This window comes from Ambystoma mexicanum, chromosome 12 (genome assembly GCF_040938575.1).
Source record: "Ambystoma mexicanum isolate Mex_15411 chromosome 12, UKY_AmexF1_1, whole genome shotgun sequence".
Classification (NCBI taxonomy): Eukaryota; Metazoa; Chordata; class Amphibia; order Caudata; family Ambystomatidae; genus Ambystoma; species Ambystoma mexicanum.
In genome coordinates, this window is record NC_090936.1 from 449,105,328 (window position 1) to 449,132,609 (window position 27,282).

At 48.5% G+C, this 27,282-nt stretch overlaps 1 protein-coding gene across 1 annotated transcript in view; it reads right to left on the bottom strand.

Annotated features, from left to right (window-relative positions):
• ATP6V1E1 (ATPase H+ transporting V1 subunit E1) overlaps nt 1-21,198 on the bottom strand; it is a 451,663-nt gene extending 430,465 nt beyond the window's left edge. The window contains exon 1 of the mRNA XM_069628660.1: nt 20,907-21,198. Coding sequence (XP_069484761.1) covers nt 20,907-20,939 — 33 coding nt within the window. The 5' untranslated portion in view covers nt 20,940-21,198. The remainder of the gene's footprint in view (nt 1-20,906) is intronic.
• Nucleotides 21,199-27,282: the final 6,084 nt, after the last annotated feature.

The window sequence follows — 27,282 nt, forward strand, 5'->3', positions numbered from 1 at the left end:
AAAGGTGTGCGCTACAGGTGGAGGCACCCGTTCTCACTTTCTTTTGAGCTTGATGGTGATAAGTATGCACTTACGTCAGAATCTGACATTCGGAAGGCGATGAGCGAGTTGCTGAGCGACCCCCCCCCCCCATGGAGCAGGAGAAAGTCGAAGTAGGGCCCAATAAAGGTCCTCATAAAGAATCCTCAGGGTTTCTGGGACGGCGGCGTGTCCGGGGTCACAGAAAATACAGAAAGATGACGCCTCCCTCTCCGGGACATCCAGAAACTTGAATGAGAAGCAGAATTTTCATTGCTTAAATGATGATTTTCTCCTGGAATAAGTTTCTGTCTGTGGGACTAGGCTTGAGACTTGGAATTTAGCTGTGTACTTTTTTTTGTTTCTCTCTGAAGTCGGGGGGCTCCAGATATGTTGAGTTTTTGAGAGGTTTGTCGCCCAGGTGGAGACAATCCATGGTGGTCTGAAGGCTCGGCTGGTGGATGTCGCAGTCCTTTCAGGCGCTCCAAGGTTGGGATGGGGGGGTGGGGGGGTTGGCGTGTTAGGTTGGGAGGGAAGGGGAAGGTCTGGAGCTTTCATGATTGTGGGACTCAACATGTTTATCTATGGCCTACGGGTGTGCACAGAGGGTTTGGGCAGGGCTCGCAGGAAGGCCTCCAACAGGAGGCTAATGGGTTATCTAGCTGTTCTAATGGGTGATTCTGTCCATCCCCTGTCGGTGGGGTCCCTAAATGTGCGAGGTTTGAATTCGCCAACAAAGAGGTCATTGGTTTTGAGGGAGTTTGTCAGGCTAAAACTTCACTTTTTCTTTGTACAGGAGTCCCACTGGGTGAGGGGTAGGGAACCTGCTTTCAAGTCCAGGGCTATCCAGCATATGTTCCGGTCATCATACGGATCTAAGAGGCAAGGGGTTGTGCTCTTGGTCTCTCCGGAGGCGCATTTCTCCCCCAGGGCCCATAGGGCTGACTCAGAAGGGCGTTTTGTTATGGTGAAAGGGGAGGTGAAGGGTCGTCTGCTCACTTTTGTGGGAGTCTATGCCCCAAACGAGGCCCAGGATGTTTTTTGGCAGGAAATGGGGGGGAAAATTAGGGAATTTGCAGAAGGAGCGATAATAGTCGGGGGGGATTTTAGCATGGTTCTTTCCCCAGATAGAGACAGGAAATCAGCCAGGCCAAGTCCTGAACTTAGATCCCAAGTAAAGTTTGCAGACTCCTTCCGCAGAGTAAATGAGGAATTGGGCTTAGTCGATGCTCATCCCCATAGTAGCGGCCTGGATCCTCTGTACACTTTTTATTCCCCCATACATCGATCCTTTTCAAGAATTGATTATGTGCTGGTAGACTCCTCGATTTGCGACTGCATCTCAGATTTTAAGGTGGAGACTATTCCATGGTCTGCCCATGATCTAGTTCGAATCTATCTTGGGGTTCCCTCGATGGCCCACAGCAATTCACGATGGGTATGTAATGACACTTTGTCAATGGATAAGGAATTGCGTCAATCTCTTCTAGCCTCAATCACTGAATATTTTTGCTTGAATGATACTGGCGAGGTTGAAATCAAAAAGGTGTGTGGGACGCGTTCAAGGCTACAATCAGTGGTGTTCTAATGGAGATGGGAGCAAGGAGGAAGAGGGACAGAGCTAGGGAGGAGCTCAAGTTGAGGCAGCAGATCCTTGCTATACAACCTGGGGGTAAGTTGAAATTGCAGATGGGTCCTGCCCAACGCGAGCAACTCCAAAAACTCAGAGCGAAATTATCCACCCTCCTTGCTGGACAGAAGGAGAAAAAGCTAGCGTTCCTGAAACAACGTTACATGGCGAAAGGGGTAAAGGCAGACAGGATTCTGGCCTGGAGGCTGAGGGAACTTCGTAAAAGTAGGAGAGTTAATCTTATTGTTGACCAGTTGGGTGAAAAATGGACGGGTGATAATCAAATTGCAGAGCAATTAAAACTGTATTATCGAAAAACTTTATACTTCTGAATATACTGGAGATGGGTCAGATGTGGACGGATTTTGTGATTCACTCCCACTTCCTTGTCTTACACGAGAGAACTCGGCCTCTTTGAAGCTTCCCATCTCCTCTCAGGAAGTGGCTGATGCTATTGCTTCTTTGAAGAATGGGACTGCCCCAGGGGACGACGGGTTTACGGTCTGTTTTTACAAAACATATCGATCCACTTTGGCCCCGTTTCTGGCTAGGGTGTATAATGGTGCCCTGGACTGGCTGCCTCCCCCCCTCTATGATGTCAGCCCTTATTCTAGTTATTCCCAAGGAAGGGAAAGACCCTTCGCTATGTCAATCTTACAGGCCCATCTCACTTCTGAACGTCGACGTGAAAATACTAGCTAAGCTCCTAGCGAACAGACTGTCCAGATTTCTCCCCACTTTAGTTCATGGAGATCAGATGGGCTTTGTCCCCGGACGCCAGGGGTCTGATAATATCAGGAAAACCTTGGGCTTGATGTATGAGGTGTCCAGGCAGGAGTCAGAGGCTTACCTCCTCTCGCTGGACTCCGAAAAAGCATTTGACTGCGGTGAGTGGCTATATATGGGGAAAGTGCTCCGCAAGATGGGTTTTGGTGACAAATTCTGTGGGTGGTCTCAGCCCTGTATAATGGTCCTTCCGCACGGGTGCTGGTTAATGGCTGCACTTCCCTGGGCTTTTCGCTATCTAGAGGAACGCGCCAGGGATGCCCTCTTTCCCCGCTTTTGTATGCCCTGGCTATGGAGTCCTTTGCCACCGCGATTAGAGCTGACGAGGGAGTGGCCGGGGTGCGGTGCGGACACCATGAATTTAAATTGTCTCTCTTCGCGGATGACATTTTGGTGTATTTGTCTAGAATTGATGTCTCCCTCCCACGGTTATTAGGGCTGATTCAGGGTTTGGGGGCGTTCTCTGGGCTTAAAATCAATATTTCCAAATCTTGCATTATACCCTTGACTAAGCTGGACCGTGATATTATAGGTTAGACAGAAGTGTTTGGTATGCGGATTGAGGGTATCAGTATAAGGTACCTGTGTACCAACCGACCTAGGAATCTAGGTAAGATTTTTGAGTTACATTTTCTTCCCCTGCAAGCTAAGATTTTTGATGATTTGGTCAGATGGGCTCCCCTTACACGGTCGTGGTTTGGGCGTATGGTCTCTGTGAAGATGAACGTACTTCCTAGAGTTCTTTATCTTTTCTCCGCCCTCCCCTGTATCATACCGGACTCCTTCTTTGCATCTCTATGAATGCGCATTCTCTGATTTGTGTGGGGTGGTAAGAAAGCTAGAATTAAATTTGATATTCTGACCCTTCCAAAAACGCTCGGAGGGTTCGGCTTTCCGGACTTCAGGCTGTATTACAAGGCAGCGCAGTTGCGAGCGATGCTAGAGCATTTAAGGATGACCTCAGGACATACTGGACGTACGTGGAGGATGTCCAGGTACATCCTCATAAGGTGAGGGATTTGCTCTGCCCCCCCCCCCCCAAAACTCATAGTCAGTAGCTGCCAGGACCCACCCAATACTGTCAGTGCTCTGGAAACTATGGAAGCCAAGTAGGGACAACCAGCAAATCTCTTCTTGGCCTTCCCCCTTGCCCTCTTTGTGGGGTCCCCCACTTAATTTGGGGGCTAGAGGCTTTCGAGGGACACAGTCTCGGTCGGACCATGGGGTTGAGAGGGCAGCACAATTGTTTACCCAAGGGATATGTATCTACTTCACCCAATTATCAGAAGTGCTGACGGAAAGTCCTTTTTCTATTTTTGACCATCTCCGGCTTAAGGGCATTCTTACTCGGGCGGACTGGGTGGCTCCGCTCTCCCGCCCGCTGACTCCGTTAGAAAGAGTTTTTGTGGAAGCCAGGTCTAGAAAGAGCTCTATCTCCAAAATGTACAGTGTGCTGGTTTCAGCCAATTTAGAGGGCAGGCAAGCGTTTAAATATGTATGGGAGGAGAGAATGGGCACGACTCTCGGTGATCGTACATGGGGCTCTGTTTTTCGGTCTGTTTTCAAGGGGAAGCTATATACAGCTGCCATAAAGCGGTTAACGAACCGTCCGAAATCTCTCCCCCTGCGACATCCAAGATGGCGGCCCGCAGCGGAGAGACCCACTAGACGTGACGGGACGGAGACGGGATTACAAGCCTCCGTGGAACAACACAACTTCCCACCTCCCCCCGGGCATCCGCGGTGCCATCACAAGGCAAGCGGAAACGGGGACGCCCGAGGCGACCCAGGACGGACAACAGACGGCGATACCCGGAAGGCCCCCGGAAGAGGGAACTAGGGAACTAGGTAAGGCCCGCCGTCCCCACCACCTGAAGGGAACACTCCCAAAGGAGATTTGCCCCCACGAGTTCGGGAGCCCAGCGGAGCAGAAATCACACGGGACTGACCCGGTTGACTCCCACCACCACAACCCGAAAAACCCTAACGGAGGCCCGTGGGTGGCGGAAAGAGGCCAAACCCTGTAGTGGAACGAACACCTTAGGGGCACAAGCAAGAGAATCCTGGCAATAGCAGTGGAACCACTCGATCCGGAAGTGGCTGCCCCATTTAAGGCCTCACCACCCTCCTAGCACAGGTCACGGACGGCACTCTATACTAACCTTTGCTTACCCACTGCATCGGGACACCGAGGGACTTGAATCGGCTCGATCCCATATTAGTAGTCCACCGACTGAAGCTGCCGAGGCAACACGACGCCCCGCGAGGAGAGATGTCTCCCCCCAAAAACAAGTCCAGAGCCGTAACGATGGACTCGTTCACCACAGCCCGTCCGAAAGCACAGACGCCACAAGCAGCGGACACCGCGACCGAGCCACCAACCCCGCCGGAGGACTCCCACGACTCCCAGATCCTCCAGGCGATAGCAGCATTGAAAACAACAGTCGAAGATATGAGAGGAGAAATAAAAACAGAACTACAACTAATAAGGCAAGATGCTCGCAACTTGGCCGAAAGAGTCACTGCCACGGAAGCCACCCTACAGGACAATACGGAGACCACACAAGAACTAAAAGCGAAAGTTAGTGAATTGGAATCAACAGTGGCCCGTTTGGAAGCACGGTCAGAAGATGCGGAAGGTCGGGCTCGCCGAAATAATGTCCGAATTCTAGGAGTTCCAGAAGACATGGAGGGCTCAAACCCCACAGGGTTCATAGAAACACTACTGTTGCAGGAAGTAGGCGCGGGCAATCTCACCCAAGGGTTCTCAGTAGAGCGGGCCCACAGGTCTCTCCAGAAGCGACCACCTCCCGGGTCTTATCCTAGACCAATGATTGCGAAAATATTGAACTTCAGAGACCGAGAGACCATACTGAGGTTCTCGAGGGAGGGAGGGGAGATCAAAAGAAGCAACGCATCAATAGTCATGTACCCAGACTATACCCCTACGGTGCAACGGACAAGGAACTCTTTCATTCCCATAAAGGCCAGATTGCGAAAATTGAACCTCAAATATATGCTGCTATACCCGGCAAGACTCAAAATACTATACAAGGGAAAGGCCATTTTCTTAGAGACTCCAGCAGCAGCAAACCTTTGGCTCGAACACAATAACCTCGCAGACGACACTGAAGAAATCCTAGAACACAACAAAAGATGAAACCATACGAAGGCCCCATGTACACCTAAATATTACGACCAAATTCGCCGCCGCACCAAGGAAATACCAAGATTGGGCAGGAAACCGGAGGCCCACTCGCAGAAACGCTGATGACCCCCCCAACCTGGGAAGGTGTGGGCAAAAAACCCACACGCTGCCTGAGCCGAAAGACCTGGATAGGCCTGGAAGGCCCAGGAGCCCCCGAGCGTCGTCAGTTCGAAACGACTGCTGGGAGCAGTTTCTTGTTGTTGTTTTTCCTAGTTAATCCATTCCACAGAATGGCAGTTAAAACAGTTACTACGTCTCCACACAACAAAATGCAATCAGCGAACTGGCGGACTGAAAAGGCGGTCGTGAAGGATTGGAACCTGCGGGTAGGCGAAGCCCTTGACGAGCCCATAAGCACCCCAAAAGAAGCAAACGCCTCCCGAACCCCCCGACGATACCAAGATGGCAGAGCACATTAAAATATTAACCTGGAATGTGAGGGGCCTGGGCACCTATCTTCGCAGAAACCGGATAAAATCCTACTTACAAAGAAAAAGAGTGGACATTGCCCTACTACAGGAAACACACTGTACCGTGGAAACCAATGCAAAGCTGCAGGAACACTGGGGAGGACAGGGCTTCGGAGCACCTTACTCCAAATATGCCAGAGGGGTTTACACCTGGATCAACCCTCAAGTACCATTCCAACTGACTGGTAAGGAAAAAGACCCAGAGGGCAGATACCTGATAGTTTGGGGCATTCTCGAGCAAAGGGAGATCTGCATAGTAAACTCGTATTTCCCCAACAACAACATCCCTGCACACTTGAAAACACTGAACGCTAAGATGGTACAACTTAGAGAGGGTTTCTTCTTGTGGGGAGGCGACTTCAATTGTGTCCACGATTCCGTGCTAGACAGGTCTTGGCCTCCAGTGAAGGGTCCCTCCACAGCCACCATGTCCCTAGCCACCCTGGTCAAGGAATTAGACCTGACAGATGCATGGCGAGAATTGCACCCAGACGAGAGAGCCTACTCTTACTATTCCTCCCCCCACAAACTCCACACCAGGCTAGACTACCTCTTCATAAGTAGAGATCACCTGCCACAAGTAGGGGGCATGCAGTATTTAGGTAGAACTATCTCGGACCATTCCCCACTCCTGATGGACTGGCATCACAACAGTCCCAGGCCACCCATCCCCATGTGGAGGATGCCTATTAACGCCCTGAAGGACCCAGCCTTCAGGGAGGAGCTGCAAGAATCCATAGAAAATTGCATAACAGAAAACACAGGAAGTGTAGAACATATCGGCGTGGTTTGGGAAGCCTTAAAAGTAGTAATCCGAGGGGAAGTTATAGCGAAAGCGGGAGGTATCAGAAAAGCATTAAGAACTGAACTCGAACAGAAGGAAGGCGAGATCCAGAAATTAGAAGCCACCCCAATAGAAACCCCCGGAAGGGAAGATGACCTCAGAACCCTTAGAGATGCCTGCTCTGGCGCGTGGAATAGACTGGAAAAATTTGATTTTAGCGCCAGGACCAACAGAACACACGCGGAAGCAGACAAACCGGGCCGGTTATTGGCCTGGCTGTGTAAACGTGAACACCCCAAACAGATAACCACGACATTAAGGGACGAGCATGGCATAGAACACAAGACCCAACAGAGTATCAATGATGCTTTTAAACATTACTACACAAATTTATATTCCCACGTGGACAAGATCCCACCGGAACAAATCGCAGATACACTAGAGGAAATAGGCTTACCTAAGCTATCACCAGCACAATCCGATACCCTGAGCTCTGACATCACACTAGAAGACATAGCAGACGCTATACAATCCCTAGCCACATGCAAAACCCCAGGAAGCGATGGACTGCCCTCTGAGTTTTATAAAACATTCGAACCCTCCCTAACGCCACTACTATACCAGGTCTTCTCAGAAACATATGAGAGAGGCGTTCTCCCAGACAGTATGACAGAGACCCTAGTGATCCCAATGCTCAAACCTGACAAACCCCCTGACAAATGTGACTCTTACCGCCCACTTGCTATGCTCAATTGCGACGTTAAAATATTAACAACGATCCTAGCAAAACGACTATCCAAAGTGATAGGGGAAATAGTACACCCGGACCAAAACGGCTTCATACCCGGCCGCAATACATCTCTAAATTTGCGCAGGCTCCAACACATCATAGCCCAGACCAACACTTGCGACGAAAACCTAGCACTACTATCCTTAGACGCCATTAAGGCGTTCGACTCCATATACTGGGAATGGCTAATAGCAGTTCTGGAGGGATTCGGAGTCGGCCAAGGATTTATCAGATGGGTCAAGATCCTGTATAGCAAACCTAAGGCCAGGCTGAAATCTGGGAAATACGTGTCTGAAAAATGGGATATTCAGCGGGGTACTAGACAGGGCTGCCCGCTCTCCCCCATGCTCTACGTCTTAGGATTGGAACCTATAGCAATTTATTTCAGACAGCAATTCTTTGATGCGGGGATCAGGCTAGCAGGAATAGACCATATCATCTCATTATATGCGGATGACGTCCTGTTGTATGTTAACAATCCCCACCTAAATGTGCCGACAATATTAGAGGTGCTCGACAATTTCACCAGATATTCAGGTATCAAGTTTAGCAAAACTAAATCCTGCTTGTTCCCTCTGGCAGGACTGAAAAACAGAAACAGCGATGATCTCCCCAAAGTGGGTATCGAATGGCAGACTGCCTCCTTCCGTTATCTAGGGATCCAAATAATGCATACCCCAGAATTAATGCACATACACAATACACAGGCCAAAGTACCAGCACTACGCAAATCCATAAGATTCTGGGCGAAGCTCCCATTGTCCATGCTAGGGAGGGCCTCGATAGCCAAGATGATTATTCTACCCAGATTTCTGTACGGATTCCAGAATGTCCACTTTTACATCAAAAACCCCTTCTTCCAGCTTCTCAATAAAATAATCAAGGAATTCCTCTGGGGAAAGGGCAGACATCGGGTAGCCTTATCCACGCTAGTCCTACCGTACGACCAAGGTGGCATACAACTACCAAATCTAGAAAAGTACTATCTGGCGGCCCAACTGAGCCATGTATCCAAATGGCTAGCGGACGAAGCCACGTCTGAGACACCCCTGCTACAGGCCATGATAGCCCCGATCCGCTTGAAAGAATGGCTTTGGGCCCCACAGAAACTGACACATAGACCACCACTATTGGCGACCCTAGGCAAGAAGATATGGCACAGAGCCATGATGGTCCTGCGCCTGAAACACCCATACTCCCGAGAAGTGCCAATCATCTCAGGGCTCGACAAGACAGACACCAACCCATACAATATCAGGCTCTGGGAAAAGAAAGGGATATACACTTGGGGCGACCTATACACCGATGGCATATTTAGAGAATTCACTGAGCTGCAGGCGGCAGAAGATATCCAGGTCGGCCAATTCCTATGGTATCAAAAGCTCCGCAACATAGCCCGCACAAGATGGTCCACCTGGCCGGAAGAACCCGAAGAAGACCCCTTCTTGACACTGTTGTATAACTTGAGCGAAGGGGGAAAACCGATATCTCAAATATACAGTCTTCTGAGAAACATCCCTAATCCTCGCAGTGCTGCATTAAAGACCCGCTGGGAAACAGACATGGGACAGGAAATGACAGATAGCGAATGGCTCAGAGCATTGACCTTCCCAAAAGAGGTCTCCAGGAACCAAAGATTTAGATTAATTCAAATCAACGTATTATACCGTACCTACTTGACCCCGAGCAGGGTGGCAAAGTTCAAAAGGACCACTGAGATGCACTGCACCTGGTGCGGGACGGATGAGGCTGACTTGATCCACATGCTATGGAACTGCACCAAGGCACAGAACCTCTGGTCGAAAGTGCAGCAAACCTGTGAGGCAGCAGAAGTCACAAGATACAAATGGACCCCAGCTGAGTGCCTCCTAGGCAGCTACTCTAGGCCAGCCAAACTGAAACACGCTGTAAAGGTAATGGACCTGCTATGCATAACGGCCAAAAGAACCATCGCCATGGCCTGGAAAAAGCCCACAGGACCAAGCCACAAAGCATGGCGCAGAGAACTGGAAAGGTGGGCGAATGCCGAAACCAGAGCCTGGGAGGACAGTGTAACTAGATCTACCGAAGACTCGAGCATGGCACTGGAGGCATGGAAAGACACCTTAACCAAACTGTTCAGATCCCCCGATGACAAACCTCCCTGAATGTCGCAGGTATCCATCCCACTGCTAATCACGAAATCAAGGAACACTCGAAACCACACCCCCCAACCCCCGGACTACACCGAGAAGAACTCCCCCCGCTCCCCTGTGGACACTAAACCCACCCTCCCCGACAATGCCTACCGCCAAACACCCATTCGCAAGGAGACTGTTAATGTTAAGTTTGTTTATGTATGTTGTTATTCTGTTTTATGAACAAGGCATGACTGTAATAAGTCGGTCAGGTGCCCTGAATTAAGGCCCAGACCAGTAAAAATGTAAAGCGCTCTTAACCACAAATGCCAATAAATAAATTTTTAAAATAAAATATACAGCTGCCATCGAGCATAATTTCTAAATTCTCCACTCTTGGCACCGGGCTCCCATCACTTTGTCTAAAATGTTTCCCAATGTGTCTCCTATGTGTTCTAGATCTTGTGCTAGTCGGGGAACATGGTTCCACATGTGGTGGGAGTGTCCGGTTATATAGGTTTATTGGGCAGAGTTGCTGAGCTGGATTAAGGACATCCTGGGAACGTGTCCTTCCCTTCACCCTATGGAGATTCTTTTGGGTACCCCCAGGCCAGAGTGTGATGAATTGCCTTTTTCCAGGGTGGCGGGAGCGATGTTGAGGGCTGGAAGAATGGCCCTAGCTCAGAAATGGAAAAGTCCTCAGGCCCCTACGAAAGCAGAATGGTTTAACAAACTTTTAGCAATTTTTACGTACGAGAAACTTGCAGCTATTGCCAACGATAATATGGTCTCTTTCTTACAGGATTGGACAATTGTACTATTAAGTGAGGACTGTAAAGCCTTGACGCTCTAAGCTCTGGGGCTCTAACTGGGGTGCGAGGATGAGAGGATGTGGATGGCCTTTGAATGTACTGCAGGTTTTTCAATGTCTTCAGGGGACCTTGCCGGTAGAAAGGGGTTGTTATATAATCTCACTTGGTATTATGCCTTAGCTCTACCTTTTGTGCACTTTTGATTTCCTTTATCTTGTTGATTCCCATGTAGCTCATTGGTTGGGGGGGGGGGGGGGGACATCGGGAGGAGTGGGTGGGGGTCGGGGGGTAGTGGGATGTTACTTGTCATCTCGGGATTGTTCTTTGACCTCTGTCAGTTGCTTACCAAAGTGATTGCTGTTATTAAAAAATTCAATAAATACAAAGTGAAAAAAAAAGAAAACCCTAAAGGGATTAGAAGCAGGAGCAAGCTCAGGTGCGTCTCCCCTTAATCCTGTATAAACAGAATCCTTTTGCAGCTATACTGAGGCTACCTTTCCGCCCATAGTGAGGATGAAAGGGGCAAGTACCAACACAAGAAATCAGTAGCCAATGTACTTATTCAGGTGGCCCATTACACAAGGCTTCCAGATTCTGAGCCTGCAGTGGCCGATTCCAGAACCACAAAGGCTCCTCCTCCTCAGTTCAAAAACATTCTGCGAGTAGGGCTTCCCTTACTCACAGAAACGGAAGAAGAACTCTTCAGGGAGCGGAAAGAGACAGATAAGACAGCAGTCCCAAATACTTGGCCAAGGTTTACCCATTAAAGGGGAAGGAGAAAACAATGCCAAAGATGATCCAAGTTGACGAGATCCTCCCTAGCCTGGTGGGGAGGTCTTCAATGGCACTGGAAGAAGCCATAAAGTACCCCACAAATAGGAAGGTTGATTGAGTGCTAACGAAGGCATAAGAGTTCTGAGATCAGCCACCTACTCTTCATACAGAGCAGAGATAGCCTTAAGGGGGGCAAAATCGGCAACAAAGGCGGTCAAAGATGGAACAGATCTGCTACAGATTCTACAAGCAGTCATGACCCAGGTTGAGTTTTTGTCAGACCTTGCCTATGATGGTGTAAAGGATGCAGCAATGTCCATAGGCTCCATCGTGTCTTCAAGGCTGAAAAGCATGCAGGGAAGCTCAGGAAGAAGTTGGAGCACAGACCCAGATCTTCCCTTAACGCCAAGCCTCTTGTAAGTTCCCAGGTGACAAGACCCAGTATTAAGAGGGTGGGGGGGTGGGAGATGGGGGCCCACTACGGGACAGAAGTGGCAGTACCGGTGCCTGTCCCCTTCGAAACATCAGAAGTCCTGATGCTATGCGAGTTTGGAGGTCACCTACTGCACTTCAGGGTGAACAGGGTGGTCTGCTGGAGTTACACGAAAACATTCTCATCCCTGCCAATCCAGTCAGGTATCATCTGGACACCACTCCCCAGAGGCAGTGTCAAGAGGAAGGCAATGTGTCAGATGATCCGGGAGCTGCGGGCAAGGAGAATCATCAAGAGAGTCCCCACAAAGGAGAGAGGGGGGGGCGTATACTCCATTGGGTTTCTGGTGCCCAAGCAATGTGGGAAGTTCACTCAGAGCTGAAACACCTGAACCTCAATGTAACACAACATTTCAAGTAGGAATGTCAACAAAGAATAATGCCCTTAGTACAAGACAAGACATTCTAGTTTCTCTGGACCTGCAGGATGCAGATTTCCATGTTCTGATCTGGAGATCACACCAGCATGTCCTGAGGTTTACTGTGGGCAGAGACCAATTCCGGTTCAGCACCTTGCCCCTTCTGTACAAGATTGGCTCTGCAGGTTTTCACCAAGGTCATGGGACCCATTGTGACGGCTCGCCATCTCCAGGGTATCCATAGGTCCATTCATCTGATCAATAGATCCTCAGACCACTATCTCAGGACCTTGTGGTTCAGTATGTGAAGACACCATGCTAGAAAGCATGGGGTTTATCCTCAACTTGACCAAGTCACAGTTACAACCATCGGAGGACCTTCAATTTATATGGCAACGTTTTGGACAGCCCCATGGCAAGTGCTATTGCCGGTCGACAGGGCACTTAAGTTACAAACTGCATTGAAATAATTGTTGTCCCAGCCTCAGGCCACTGTTAGGACTTCCTTCAGGAGCAGGGCAACATGGCCTCCTGAGTCTTTCTTATCCCTTGGGCCTGGTTGTAATTGTGGAACCTGCTGATCCACCGCCACAGGTTCTGGAAGGAAGACTCTTTAGACTTTGATGCCCAGATCCCTGTGGGATCATCACTCCAGCAAAGGCAACAATGGGGGCTTCAAATGCCCAGTCTCCGTAGAGGTTTTCCCTTGCAGCAGCTTCCATCGACCATTGTTACCACCAATGCCAGCAAGACAGACTGGGGGCCAGTAGTACTGGGCCGAGTATACTAGGAACTGCTTGGGAAAGGAGGTAGCCCACACGTACAACTGGAGGGAGCTGGCTGCAGCCTTCAGAGCCCTCCAGCAATCGGGGAAAAATCGGTTCTCCTCCAGACGGATACCACCATCAAGGCCTCAGGGGGCTTTTTGCTCGAAATCCTAAGGCAGTCTGGCCCAGAGTTCAGGGACCTGGGCTGAAGCGAACCTGCTGGGCCTGTCAGCAGTTCACATCAAGGGACAAGATAGTTTAGTGGCACTCATGCCCTGCAGAGTTTTTCCTTCGCCCAACTGGGAGTTGAAGGAGGACGTCTTTCAGATGATCTGCAGTGTCCTTGGGTCGTCAACCTTAGACCGGTTAGCCTTCCCCTCCTTAAAATGCCAGAGTTCCCAGTAACACCTCCCCAGAGGCTTGGAGTGTAGTGCAACATCCATTATCTGGCCTTCGGGGCTCCTCTATGCCTTCCCTCTGCTCCCACTGATTCCGAAGCTCCAGCTCAAAATCAGGGACTCAAGGGTGGAAGTAATTCTATTGGTTCCCTTTTGACCCACCAAGAGTTAATTCCTCTTCCTCCTGGACTTGGCTAACCACCAATGCTTCCCATCCCCATTATTCCAGAACCCTTGTTTTCCCCCGGGGGTTGGCCAATCTGAAGAAATTGGCCTGGGACCTGAAAATTGAGAGGAATAAGCTTAGGTAAGGGGTCTTTCCGAAGTAGTAGCTTGCTCCATCAAAAAGAAAAAAAGACCCTCCACTCTGAAGGCCTATGATAGGAGCTTGGCGCAGGGCTTCTCAATCTTCACAGGCCCTAGGAGCAAGTACACTCCCCAATTCCTCCAGGAAGGGTTCAAAATGGGTCTATCAGTCTCTAGACTCAGGGAGGAGTGGGCCACTAACAGCTCTTTCAGAATCCAGGGGAGTGATGCTTCTGACCTGCAAGATTTAATAGGCCAGCTCAGCTACTGAGGAGTTTCTCCCCTTTCCATGCATGTCACTATGTTGAGTCTCCCACCCTGGGATCGCCCCTTGGTTCTTAAATCTTTGTAATGTCCTCCTTTTTCAATGCAATTCTCCCTCCTCCCTGGGGAGGTGGGTCCTTCTGAAATATCCGACACTCAAGGCAGTCTTTTTATTGGCCGTCACTTCTGCTAGGAGACTGGGAAATCAGTGCTCTGGCCTGTGAGTCACTGTACTTGGTGATTTTGACTGGAAGCAATGTTCCTCAGTTGCTACCCGTACTTTTTTTTTAACCAAAGATGGTTTTAACATTTCACAAATTGCAAGAAATTGTTCTGCCTTCCGTCTTTCTCCCAACCCCCAAATCTTCACCCATTGAAGAACTCCTCTGGGCTAAATTGTACATCAGAACGGCTGTCCTTACGTACCTGGAAATGAGCTGGGCCTTCCATTCCACAACCAGTCTATCCATCACCTTTGGCGGAACCTCCCAGAGGAGGAAAGTAACGGTACCCACCATCAGTCGCTGTTTAAGAGCTCAGATTACTTACCAGCAAGCTTCATTACTACTAGTCCTACTCTTCCTCAGCCCAGTACTTCCGACCCCCTCTTCCTCCCAACGGATATGGCGGATGGGACTTCTAAAGCAGTTGATAACTATAGATGGTCAGAGGAGGAGGGAAATCATGCCCTGAAGGGAAGAGGTGGGGCCAGGCAAGAATAAAAAGTGAAAAGGGCTTTGCTGAGGAAAAGTAATGTACCTCACAGGTAAGTACTGGGAAAATGACGAGTAAGACCAGGAGTAATGAGGATTACCGTACGGTACTGCTGGTTTTAAAGGAGCATGTGATGTTTTTCTGCATATATGTACTCTACAGTAAGACACATTTTTGCCCGACTGATAGGAAGGGCAACCATTCTATAAGTTAATGTCACCTTACTAACGCAGGCAGGCTGGCCATGCCTAGCAAATGGCACGACTGCCTCGCTAGAACCTCGCAGCAGCTAGGAAACGACAAGTAGCAGTGACTTCGCCAGGGATCACCAACATACACATGGTGACGTGGGAGCAATATCTTTAAAAAAAAAAACATAATAGTACTTTCAACCTACAAAATATACACATTATCTGTATTTATGAGTAAATGGTGTAATTAATTACAAACACGATGCATGAAAGCTTTGCTATGACTATCAAACAAGTGTTACAACGCAATGCAAGTCCTTAAAGGCGCGCAAAGGAAAAGGCGACATGTGAATGTAGCGCAAAAGCAGTCGCATCAACAAGGATGCAATGCTTACATCACATACTTGTGCACACAGCAGAAGCGAAATTTGCGTCAGAAGTACCCCCTTCAGGGTATCAATCCACAGAGCAATCAAAGAAATCCACGATGCGACCTACATTTCGAGGACAATCGTATCAGTGAAGTGCCTTTAGACAATTTGTTGTGAGCCAACAAGTTCTCATCTAGGAGTGAGAACATTAACGTGAAAAAATACTGAAAAAGAAGCAAGCCATGTCCCATGTCTTCCTAAATACCTTCCTTCTCCAGCCTTTCGCTCAGCTACCTCCAACTGTCTAAGGGTCAGATGCTTCTCCAGGCAGAGAGTGGGGGGGGGGGCAGGGGGTACATCTTCCTCCTCTGCAGGTGCCTCTCACTGGAATGGCCTCCGTGCCCTCTCAAACTTGAGCCGGACCACCTGAAGGTCACGAAGCAGCTCAAAACGTTCCTCTTCTCCTCCGCTTTCTCCCTCTGTCCCCCCCCCCGCTGACCTACCTGTCTGCCACACGGACTGGTTGCTTGGCTACCCTCAATGTCTCACTGGGTACCAGGCTCCCTCTTGATCAGTCACCCCTGCACTGCCTCCGGCCCCTCCACGCACTTAGGGGCTGTAACTGTAGCCTCTACAGTCCCTTGCCTTCCTATGCACTTACCCAGAGCCGCACTGCCCTGTGCTGCACTTATTCCGAGCATTGCTGCCCTGTTTCTCAGTGCCTCTTCCTGGCACTCACTCTGCCCCTTGCACTTCTCATTCTTGCTTAATCACAATACTCACCCTAACAAAGATGTCTGTAAATTGCAGGACATATATACCAGTGTTGGACAGGTACAAAACTGTATGTGTCTGTATTCAGTCTCCCGTCTGGGTCTTCTGGGTTACTTGTGGGTGCAGTAACACTGTTTCAAAACAGATCTGGCGGGTAGTGTTCTGGCTATCCCATGGCCTTGGGGATATGGCAGCACTCAACATACCTATCGCACACACACGTGAGACACCCGCGCTTCAATAAACAGACTAGGCAGTGCACTGTGCCAAGTCTTCTGAAAGCAGACCCAGCGTTGAAGCGCGAGATCTGGGAGTGTCCAGCATTACCCCCTAGGCCTGGGGGACAGGGCAGGGCTCCGGGAAGATGTATTTTGCCATAATGGAGCGATCCCCCACTGTGCACCCCCCCCACACCCTCACAAGATGATCAAAGCCTGGAAACCAGGTTCCATTACATATATAATAACCCCAGGACTTGCCTGATTCATGGAATTATTTGCGCTGAAAAACGGGGATTTGAGCGTCATTCTGCCTGCAAATCCCCATTTGTTAAACAGGTATTTGTGGGCAGAATGGCGCACAAATCCCTGTTTTTCGGTGCAAATAATTCCATGAATCAGCAAGAAAGAGTTGTTAAGTTTTGGAAACACAAGGATCACAGTTTATTGGAGCAAAACAAATTGGGCCGGTCCCAGACAGTCAGTGAAACAAAATGTAAATTCCCAGGGCGACCTGTGTCATTCTGTTTGCCATTGGCAAAGAGCGGACATGCGCTCCTGGTTATGAACTGCCAGTCAGTATATATCGGCACCACTGACTTCAGGTGACGGAGTCTCAAATGTCCCTACAGGGGAGTCAGTACCCTTCGAATGGCTTTGGCTCAAGTGCGGCCATACCGGAACTGCTCAAGAAGGGCTGTGGAAAAGTGAAAGAGCCACTGCAGCCCTCGCCTTATGGGCATTCCCCAGAGCACCAGAGTGGATGTGTCGGGCCTGGGGACGCCCCTTCCGCCTCAGAGGGTGAGGCGAGGTGTTGGCCACCCCCCGGGGTTGGGTGGCCAGAGGGGCAGTCCGCTATGTAGACTGTCCCTCTAGTGCTCCCTTCGGGGACTGGTCAGCCTCTGAGCACCGCTCCATCTTGTTCTGGCTCATTTCCTGCACTGTGAATAGAGTGCTATTGCCAAAGCACTGAAAATCCCTGCTCTGCAATTATTTACTTTTGCAATGCTTTAGAGCAAGAGACTTTACAGGTGATGGGGGGGAAGGGGGAGCGTCTCTGTATGGTCATGGGCAAGTCATGCAAGAGGAACGAATGGGTGGGTGAATGGGAAAGGCAGACTGCATGCTGTGTGGGTAACGGTAATCATTTAAATGCAAGTTCTTGATTTCTTCATCATTGATAGCACTGTTGTAAAACATAGCGTCCTGGAGTGGAGGAAAGGAAGGACCCAGGTAAGGGGTTTGAATTGGGTGGGAGGTCTTGATAAGGGGATGGGGCAGAGGGAACATATTTACACTTTTGTTTTTTACTCTTCAACCCCCGATTACATCAGTCCATTAGCATGTGAATTATAAATCTCTATCCCAGCAGGGAAGTAAAGAAGCACTGTACATACTGGGCGCACTCATGGGGTCACAGGCAGGGTGAGAGGTTAGCAGGGTGGGGGAGTCGAAATGAGTGCAGTGATCAATCAACAAGATGTTCTTTGAAGAGTAACGTCGTCTAGTCCTTCCAGAATTGATGATGCACAGTTTTATCTGCATTGGTAAGATGTTCCAGAGGTAGGGTGCTACCAGAAAAATGCCATTGATCGGACATGGTTAGGCAGAAAGAAAAAATGTAGGCCGTTTTTTTTAAGCAGTTAACATGCGATACAGATAATCTTGAACACGGATCAAAGTTCCGAAAGTAAAGAACAAGAGTTTCTAGGCAATAAAACATTGCACTGCAAGGAGTATTGTGGTCGACCACACGATAGAGGGCAATAAAGAAAAGTGCAAAGTGTGGGGTTTAGCCAGGTATACAATTTTAACAAAGTAGCAACTGATCGAACCGCATGTCATCCAAAGGCATACTTCAACATGTTCATACGTAACAGATAAGATTTCTGAAAGTAGGGCTTAAAGTTCGAAAATATTTTAACTGAAAAAGTGGAGAAGATGGAAAGAAGACTTATTTTATGCATGAAGTGAAGGCTAAAGGAAACCAATGTATGCATAGATTGAGAAGCAGTGTACTGGCCAAATCAAAATGAAGATGTGCGCTAAATAGATGTTTGAACCAAGTATTGGAAATGTACGTTATTGTTTACAACTAGTTTGGCTGTGTTTGATGAAAGTGAATTTTACAACCAAACAATGAAAGTCATACTAAGATTAAGTGTTGCCAAGCTAACAAGATGGCGCTCCCCAGCGATCATGTTTAGCCTGCAACAAAAAACTTCTTGCTTCCACCTGAAGCGGCAGGCTTCCTGCAGATGCTGGAACTCGTATTAGCAGCCTCAGCTAGATGGCCCTGGTTCTCAGCACTGCCCGCCATCCTAAACCAGAGTGCAGCAGATCCGCTGTAACGCGACTGTTTACTGTCAATACAACCTGTGTGTCCTCCAACAGATGGAGAGACACCCGTGCGGAACTTAAAAAACACTTCACAAAGGAGGCCTAGTACATTTCCATAACAAGAAGCAGAAAAACGGTCGGGGAAATCACACAAAGAACGTTGCGTTAGACGTAGAATAGAGCAACTACCGAAAGACTGACTGAATGGCAAAAAATATAATAAAGACACAAATTCAACTCAGCTACAGGAAAGAGAAACCCCCATTGGATTATTGCTTCTGATGAACTACTAATGGATTTGATGTATTAACTAGTTAGGATTTAAAGAGTAGATTTTTCAACCACCGAGTTAGGACGAGTACTCCAGTAGTTAAAAGTTCCAGGGCCCCAGGTCGAATCTCCAGTTTTCATATTCTGCAATCTTTAACTTTGGTGTTAAGGTTGCTCACCAGACGCCCTTTGTAAATAGTTCGGCAATTTCTCTGAATACAAAACTACAGGAGGTGCTCATATTTCATTTGTTGTAGGTCATTTGCTCTCTGGTCCTTCAGAAAGTCAAACTTGTTGCCCATGGTTTACAACACGCATTCAAGCACCCACTAAAATCTAGGATATGGACATGTGCACATTACATGTAACACCATTTACTGTGAATTTAGTAATTGTTATAAGTAATACTCTCAACTACTTCTTTAGGTGACCTGAATGGACAAAAGATATTTTCAAAAAGACACGTTATACTTCCAAAACTTGCTGGGTTATCAGATGACCCACAAGCAATTAGATATAGCTTCAGTGAGCTTTATTTTTGCAATGTTTTTAAATGGTAACCTTTGGGGAAACAGGTTGCTCAAATAATACGAAGGAACCGAATCAGAGTATTTGCATTACAGCAATAAAAAAGCTGGAAGCATTTCAGATAGTTTCTTCTTTTGTTAATTCACTTTGTCATTTCGATATGTTACAGGCATGCCCTTCACAAGATAACCTCGTGCACTGCGTCATCCCCTGGGTGGTGTGCGATGGTTCCTACATGTAACACCAGGGGTGCAACTAGACTAATATTTCCGGGGGAGGGGGGTTAGCGGGTAACCCTTCAAATGATTAGAAGAGCTAACTTCAGAGACTATGGGTGGAGGGGCAAACATACTTGTGTTACGGCATCTAACGTATTTAAGCATTGTAAATAGACTTTTCTGGGGAAGCTTCAATATTAAAAGCTGCCATCTCTCCCCTTCACGTCTGAAACCAAAACATTAAGGACTGCTGTGAGAATAGAGTAGTCTCATGCCCAGTCCCAACTTTCCCCATCACTCTCCTGACACGCAAGGGGTAACATGCCATAACCATTTCAAACGTATAAATACGAATTAAGTTGCTAACAATTAAATGCTTTACATTCGTGATTGCCGGTGCTTTGTTAACAGCGGAGCCCTTGGAGCAGTCTATCATCAGTGTCCTGTTGGATCTGCTGACAGCCATGTGGGGGAGACAGGTTAAGTCAACATAACCCACAATTTCAGAGGCGGCTAAAGCCCCATTTGCCCAATGGTCGTTGCGACACTTTTTAACAATATTATTTGGCTGTGACTTACAACCGTTCTGGCATTTTAATCATGCTTGAATTGCTCATTGCTGCAACGTGCCTGGAATAATAATGTGATGCAAACCTTCCAAGTTTCCACCTGGGAGGTGAAAAAAAGACCGTATAATCCTGTCTATTCTTGGACTTGTAGTGTTCCTAAACTTAAAATGGTAAAGTAAAAAACTACAAGTTCCACAACTCAAGATGAGAAAAAAACTGGACTGGGTGACCTTCTCACACAAGGCAAGGGGAAACTTGAGAGTTCTTTGCATGCAACATTAGCCAGTCATGCGTGGTTCCCCTTTTTTGGACATCTGGAAACACTGTGCTTCCCGTCACCTGACCCCGTAGTAGGAAAAAGAAGGAGACATTATTTCTATCACGCGCACTTTTCCAGAAACTAACAATTATGCCAAATGGGTTGAGGGTGGTCTTCCCATTGGTCAACGAATAACTGTTATAGAAACGACAACAAGGTAACGATTGCATATTTTTTAGAATCGTTTGTTTTTGAAGAGGCTCGTCCGATTAAAGTCAGTAGATGTGAACAATTTTGGGACGTGATGCGCTTTGTTCAGGGGGCGGTGACACCCACATATTATTTTGAGCGGACGTGTATAATCTTAATAGCTCGCGATGGGGACACGCGACTGCAGTGTGGTTGGGCTGCTGTTAATGTACTATCCATAGACGGGGTTGGCAAACGCTAGCCCGCGCAGAGGCCGAACAGTACCATACCTGCTTCTGCACGTCGGCATCGCTGAGGGCCATTGTGGCTTCCCTGGTGGGCTGGAGGTAAGGTGTCTGACTGAAGCTTGCAGGTCCGAGGTTGTCACTGTTCGAGCGGGTCACACGGCTGGTGTAGAGGACGTGGCGTGGGAGCTGTTAATGTTGGATGATCACTTGTCGACGAAGAACTCGGAGCGCTACGAAGGACGATGGGGGTCACAGGAAGATGCGAATCGTTTGCCTTCACGAGCTGTCACTGAACCCCGCCAGTCAGCTGACTGCAAGACATTCCTCCTACGTTAAACGTCACGTGACCTATGCATCATCAGTGAGCTGTATAAGTGTAGAGATAAAAGAAAGACATCGCTCCAGCATGTTACGGCATAGCGATGTAATGCGGACCAAGATGTATTCCTAAACGCACTTAAAACTTCAACCAGCTACATTGGAGTAATAAGCAGGCGAAGCCTTGGTATCCAACAAGCACACTGCCAACATATCTCTGGCAGAGAGAATGAAGAAGTCAGCATGTCATAATAGTCCGTCTTCCATCAAATGGAAATGCGGACACAGTATTTGGACAGCCTTTCAAATCTTCTACCGTGAATTACTGGAAATGCTGTCTTCCTTTCGAAATCCCTCCCAGTAACTCTCAAGTATCGCCTGCTTATTCCGCAAAGAATCATTTTCAGACAATTTTTTTATTGAAAGCGCGCGAGTTTCTTGACTATGGTGTACTTCTCATGATGAGAGAGCCCACCGTTGGTTGAATAGTGTAGACGAACTGGTTTTCTTGTAGCATTACCTCGAGTCAGCAATACGAATAAGCTAACATTAGTGTTAGGCAGAAACCTGTGCAGTTCCCTCTGGGACCACTGCAAAAGATTTAGGACTACAGGTGTTTGGCAGTAAACCATAGCTCTCAACCATTTGTGTTGCAAAGGCGGGTGAAATCACCCGATTTTGTTTTTGGCAGGTGAGACGCCCATTGAAATGAATGGGAGTGCTGGAGGCTTGGCGGGTGAGTCAGCCTTTTACAAGGCGGGTGACACCCGCCAGAAGCGTGTGAGTTGGGAGCTATGGTAAACCCACTTGGTAGCAGTCTGTACCACACAGATTCACTTGGTAGCTGTGGCTGAGCAGTCAGACTTCCCTCAAGAAGAGTTAGGCAGTATACAGAGTATTCACAATAGGTCAAGAGTACACAATAGAACAAGTAAACACTGACCAGGGCTTGGTGTAAAAGAGATATAATTATTTATTTAAAACCACATCTAGAAAAACACACAGGCACTAATAATAAGCAATTCAAAAACACGGTCACTAAAAGATATACACTCCCTTAAAAGAATATTAGACAAGTCTTAAGTAAAGCCCCACTTATTTTCAGACAGCGGTGAGCGCTTAACGTAGATGGCACTCTAATAGTTCGTTTAAAAAAAAGGGAGAGAAGCAGAGAACAATTTGAAACAGATCCCAACACTTTTTCAAGAACACCACAAGAAGTTAGGGTTCAGGAGGCCGGATCCACTTTCAGAGGATCCAAACGAAATGTGTCCAAGGTCACACGGTTGCAGTGCACAAAAGTCTTGTAAAGGTTCAAAAAGGAGTTGGACCACAGAAAGGGACCAGTTAGAGGGTCAAGGCGGCCAGCCCAGTTCAGAAGGTTAAGGGGTTATTATTACCTTGTAGCAATCTTTAGAAAGGGAGGCCTGGCGGACACGGTACCTTAAAGTGGTGAGAATGCTCCAGCGGGGGCATTTGTTCCTGGCAGCGGGTGCAAGTCGGTGCTTCATCCGGGGGAAGAGAGGATCTCGTCGTGGAGGAAGACAGGAGTCCGTTGCACTGCCAGGGAAGAAACCAGCCGCAGAGTTTCTCAGGTACAAGGAGTGGTCCAGTGATTCGCGGTTCAGTGGTGAGGGGCTATCCGGCTGCCGGGGTGCTTGGCACGGGCAGTTCGACCACAAACCGGGCTGGGGTGTGAAGAAAGAAGGGAAAACTGGTTGTGCCCACCAGTCAGGGGAAGAAGCCTCTCCAGCCGGGAGATCTTCTCTGTCGTCGGGAAGTAGTGAGTCGGTTCTGCAGGGCTCCACCGGTGGTGTCGTCGTGGTAGGTCAGCTCAGCTTCTCCCTCGTCGGATTCTCAGGTCCTGTGGTGACTTCTAAAGTTCCAGTCCCCATAGCCCTGCTTTTATGCAGAAAACCCCCATTCACTCAGCCTAGCTGTCACTCAAACATGCTAAGTGGTGAGCCGGCCGGCTCACCACTTGGGCCAATCACACAAGAGTGCGACCTGAGTTACCAAGGTAACTCGGTCCAGGGTGCCTAAACCCCCTCCCACACCCCCTGTGGTACCCAGACAGAGTGGCACCACTTTTGGGTGCTTCTGTGGAGAAGCCAGCCAAAAAGTGGAACAAAGGGCTCGACTTGGGTTGGAGTCACAGAAGAGAACACAAACGCCATTTTAGAATCGAGTCTTGGCAAAAAATACCAACCAGAGAATTAATATTAATTAAATAAACCGGCGGTATGTTCGAGGCTATGAGAATTAAATAATTAAAGTTGGTAGCCTCGAACAATGGGAAAATCCCATAGGAAAATATTCGCGGTCGAATATAAAAAGTAGTTTCCACTGCCACCAGCCAAAACTCGATCAGGGAGGACGGAGACGTGCCCCCTCGACTAACAGACCCCGGGGCAATCAAATTGCCCCGACCAGTATGTCCACAATATGATGGTTTGTACTGGTTTCTGTTAATAATTTGGAACTAGTAAAGCCAATGGTGACTTTACATGCCCTGGGAGACAGTAGTCGGTCCCAGGGTATGGAGTCTATGGTGGGGTGTCACTATGACACCCCTGTGTTACGGCACGGAGGGTGCTATGTAACACACATAGGAAAAACACATGAGACCCTATGGAGTAAAGGACCCCATAGCCCATAAAACACATTACCAGTCAAAGGAATACCATAAATCATGTCCAAGGGCCTCATTACACGGATGGCGGTAGGCATTTAACGTTACCGGTAATGTATTACCAGTAAAGTTAAATCCCCATGTGGATCACGACCCGGCACACCGCTATTAGCGGCACCGCTTGCCCCTTGCCCCTGGATGTTGTTGGGGTATCCTCCGGCTCCTGTGCCCTTGGCCTCTTGCATGTAGATGGTGCCTTTGATGCATCAGCGGCATCCTCCCCATCTGTATGTGATGTCAGGGACGAGAAGGGGGATGTCATTGGTTGCGATTCAATTTACTTAATGAAGATTACATGAATGATGCAGTTGCGGCCATTGGGACTCAGTGGTTGTGGATACAGGTGATGTGCCAGTTCAGTGCCTCATCCATGCATGGTTGTGTTTGGGACTTGTCTCTGGTGATGTGTGGATGTGTGTGTGCTTGGGTCTGACACTGACATGGTGAGGGATGGATGCATGTGTTGATGTGTGTCCATGCATGAGAGGAGTCTGTGCTCACATATGGGGGTAACAGTACATTCACACCGCATCCTGTCATGTGTACACTCACCTCCATCTGAAGTGGTACCCACGCCGATCTCCATGCTGCCCACTCCCTCAATGGATTCAACGGCAATCATGTTTGCGCATGTCTCCTCCCATTCCTTCATCCGGATTGGTGAGCCATCTCCACCGGCACTGGCAATGCGGTGGTTCTCAGCCAGGATGCCCCTCACCCGCAGCCTGAGTTCGTCCCACCTCTTCTTGCATTTGCGCACAGTGCGCGTGCTGGTGCCCACAGCACTGACTTTGAGAGCTACCTCCTCCCAGATGGCTTTTTTCTTCAGCAAGGTTGGCCGGCGCATGTCATTTGCAAAGACTACCTCTGCATGCTCTGCAAGGTTCTGTGTTAACATGACCAATTCCTCATTGGTATATTTTTCCTTGCGCTGCCTGTCACTGGTTTTCTTCAAAGCCTTGGGCATGATGCAGGTGTTCCAGATGAATTTGCACAGCTCCCAACTCAAAACAGGTCCAGGGTGCAGAGGATGGCAATGGATTGTGTTTTTAAAGATGGCCGCCGTGCTCTTTCCCGTTCCTGTGCGATGACGCTATTTCCGGTTCCGCAATTTAACAGTCACCGCTAATAGCGGTGACCGCTAATGGCGCGAGGGCGGAGGTGCTATCTGCACTTTCGCGGAAGGCGGTAAATTACTTTTTGGGGACTTTAGCAGTCATTAACGGCATGGTGCTATGCTCGTGTCTGCGTACTCGTAATGGTACGCCATTAGCACCCTCTTGCGAGGGCGGACACGTTAATAGCGCCATGCCGCTAATTTGCGGTTTTTAGCGCACAACGTGTAATGAGGCCCCAAGAGTGGGAGGAAAAGAGTCTCACTCTTGGCAGGAGGAAAAAAACAAACTCCAGAAATCCAGCAAAGCTGCTGGGGGACTCACTAGGTTAGGAAATTCAGCCCTTAGAGAGAATTCTCCCTAACACTTGGCTCTCTGCGGCTCAGTGTATTCAATGCAGGTGAAGGGAAGTGTTGTGATGGGCAAAGTGCACAGCACTGGTATGTATTTGTATATGCTTGTTAAAGGTTCACTTGATTAAACTGTGATGCGTGCATTCTTACAGAGCAGCTCTACTATGAGCTCAGAGGGTTCTGAGAATGTTCTTGTATGTGCCTGACTTATGTTGTGTTCTAAGTCAGTTGGGGCCGCTGCTCGGAAAAGTGCCTGCTGTCGTGTTTATCTTAATCAATAAACTCCCGTTGGAGTCCTGTTTGCCTGGAGTCCTTATTTTACATTGGCAACGAGGATTGTTGTGCGACCCGGCTCGCTTTCGTCTCCCCTGCCGAGGCCGCATCGGATCACTGCTTGCTCATCCTGCTTCCATACGCGACAGCAGGCAGAGCGGAACGAGCCCGGCGGAAGCAGGATCAAGACCAGGTCAGGAGGGTGCCCTGGACGGTGGGGGCCGTGTTTGCCTTCGCGCTGCGCTTCCCAAATTTAGCGTGCGCTTGCAACGTTGTTGCGGCCCAGCCCGAGACCGAACATTGACTGATTCACGCGCCTGCAGCCTTGTGAGCTTGCGCACTGCATGTGGAAGGGGGCGTGTCCCTTTGGTGTGGAGGAAGCTTTCGTTTCAGGCCGGCATTGTTCAATGGGTTGCTAGGCAACACTCCTTCATTGGAATCTCCTTGCCTGTGGGGAATTGTGCATTGTGACGTGCTCACACTGAGTTACAGGAAAATTTCGCTGACAATCAAAGGCTCCTGCTCTCCTGTGTTATTTCACAATGTTCATCACTCTGACAGCGTGTCTACACCTTTCATAATTCAGAAGTTGTTTTTGGATTGGTATTGGTGCCTCTTTTACTTCCCAGTATTCTTCCATTCTCTGCACTGTTGCTTTATGCACATAGCACAGTTTTTCTGTCGGGACATGGCGGCAGCAATACCCCCATCTGTGCCTTTCCTGAATGAGCCTGGACGTCCCCCCATCAGGTGGGACAGGTGGAAGGACATTTTCGAAAACTATTTGGTGGCGATGGGTGGAGAGAGATTCAGTTCAGCACGTAAGAAGGCATTGTTACTTCATAATCTGGGAATAGAAGGGCGCACTGTGTTTGATGGACTAAACAGAAATCAAGGTGCTGAAGCCGGAGAGGTGGATGAATATGCATTCGCCCTCAAACAATTGGAGGATCATTTTGAGCCGAGAAAGAATGTGACTTTTGAGAGGCACAAGTTTTTTCAGCGCATGCAGGAACCATCTGAGTCAGTGGAATCATATATTGCCTCTTTAAGAACCCTAAGCCACTCTTGTGAATTCAAACCTCTCACTGACTTGCTCATCAGGGACCAACTGGTGAGGTGTACGAATAATTTCAGAATTCAAGAAAAGTTGCTAGCCAAAGACATGAAGTTGGAGGAGGCGGTGGATGTAGCCAGGAGTATAGAGCAAACGTCACAATATGTTAAGGAACTGAAAATTGACAAACAAGGTTCTCAAGCAGTGTGTGCAGTTGATCAAAAGAGGAAACCGAATGTCAGCATGAACAGGAAGGGAGTGTGGAGCACGAGATGCACCAGATGTGGCAGTCTCAGACATGGGTCAAATTACCCTTCCTGCCCAGCGAAATTTGCTGAATGTTTCAAGTGCAGAGGCAGAAGACATTTTGCCAATGTCTGCAAGGGCTCATCGATAAACCTTCTGGAATCCAGGGACAGCAACGAGGAAAGTGTTCGTTTGGGTTACAATATACAGGAAATGTCCACCACACAGGACTCAAGTCCCAGGCATGTGTTTGAAGTATCGGCCATTGGAGGGGAAGAAAAAGGGCCAGTGGATGTTTTCATGATTGATGGACAGGAAATAGTGATGAAAGTCGACACATGTTCTCCTTGGACCATCATATCAA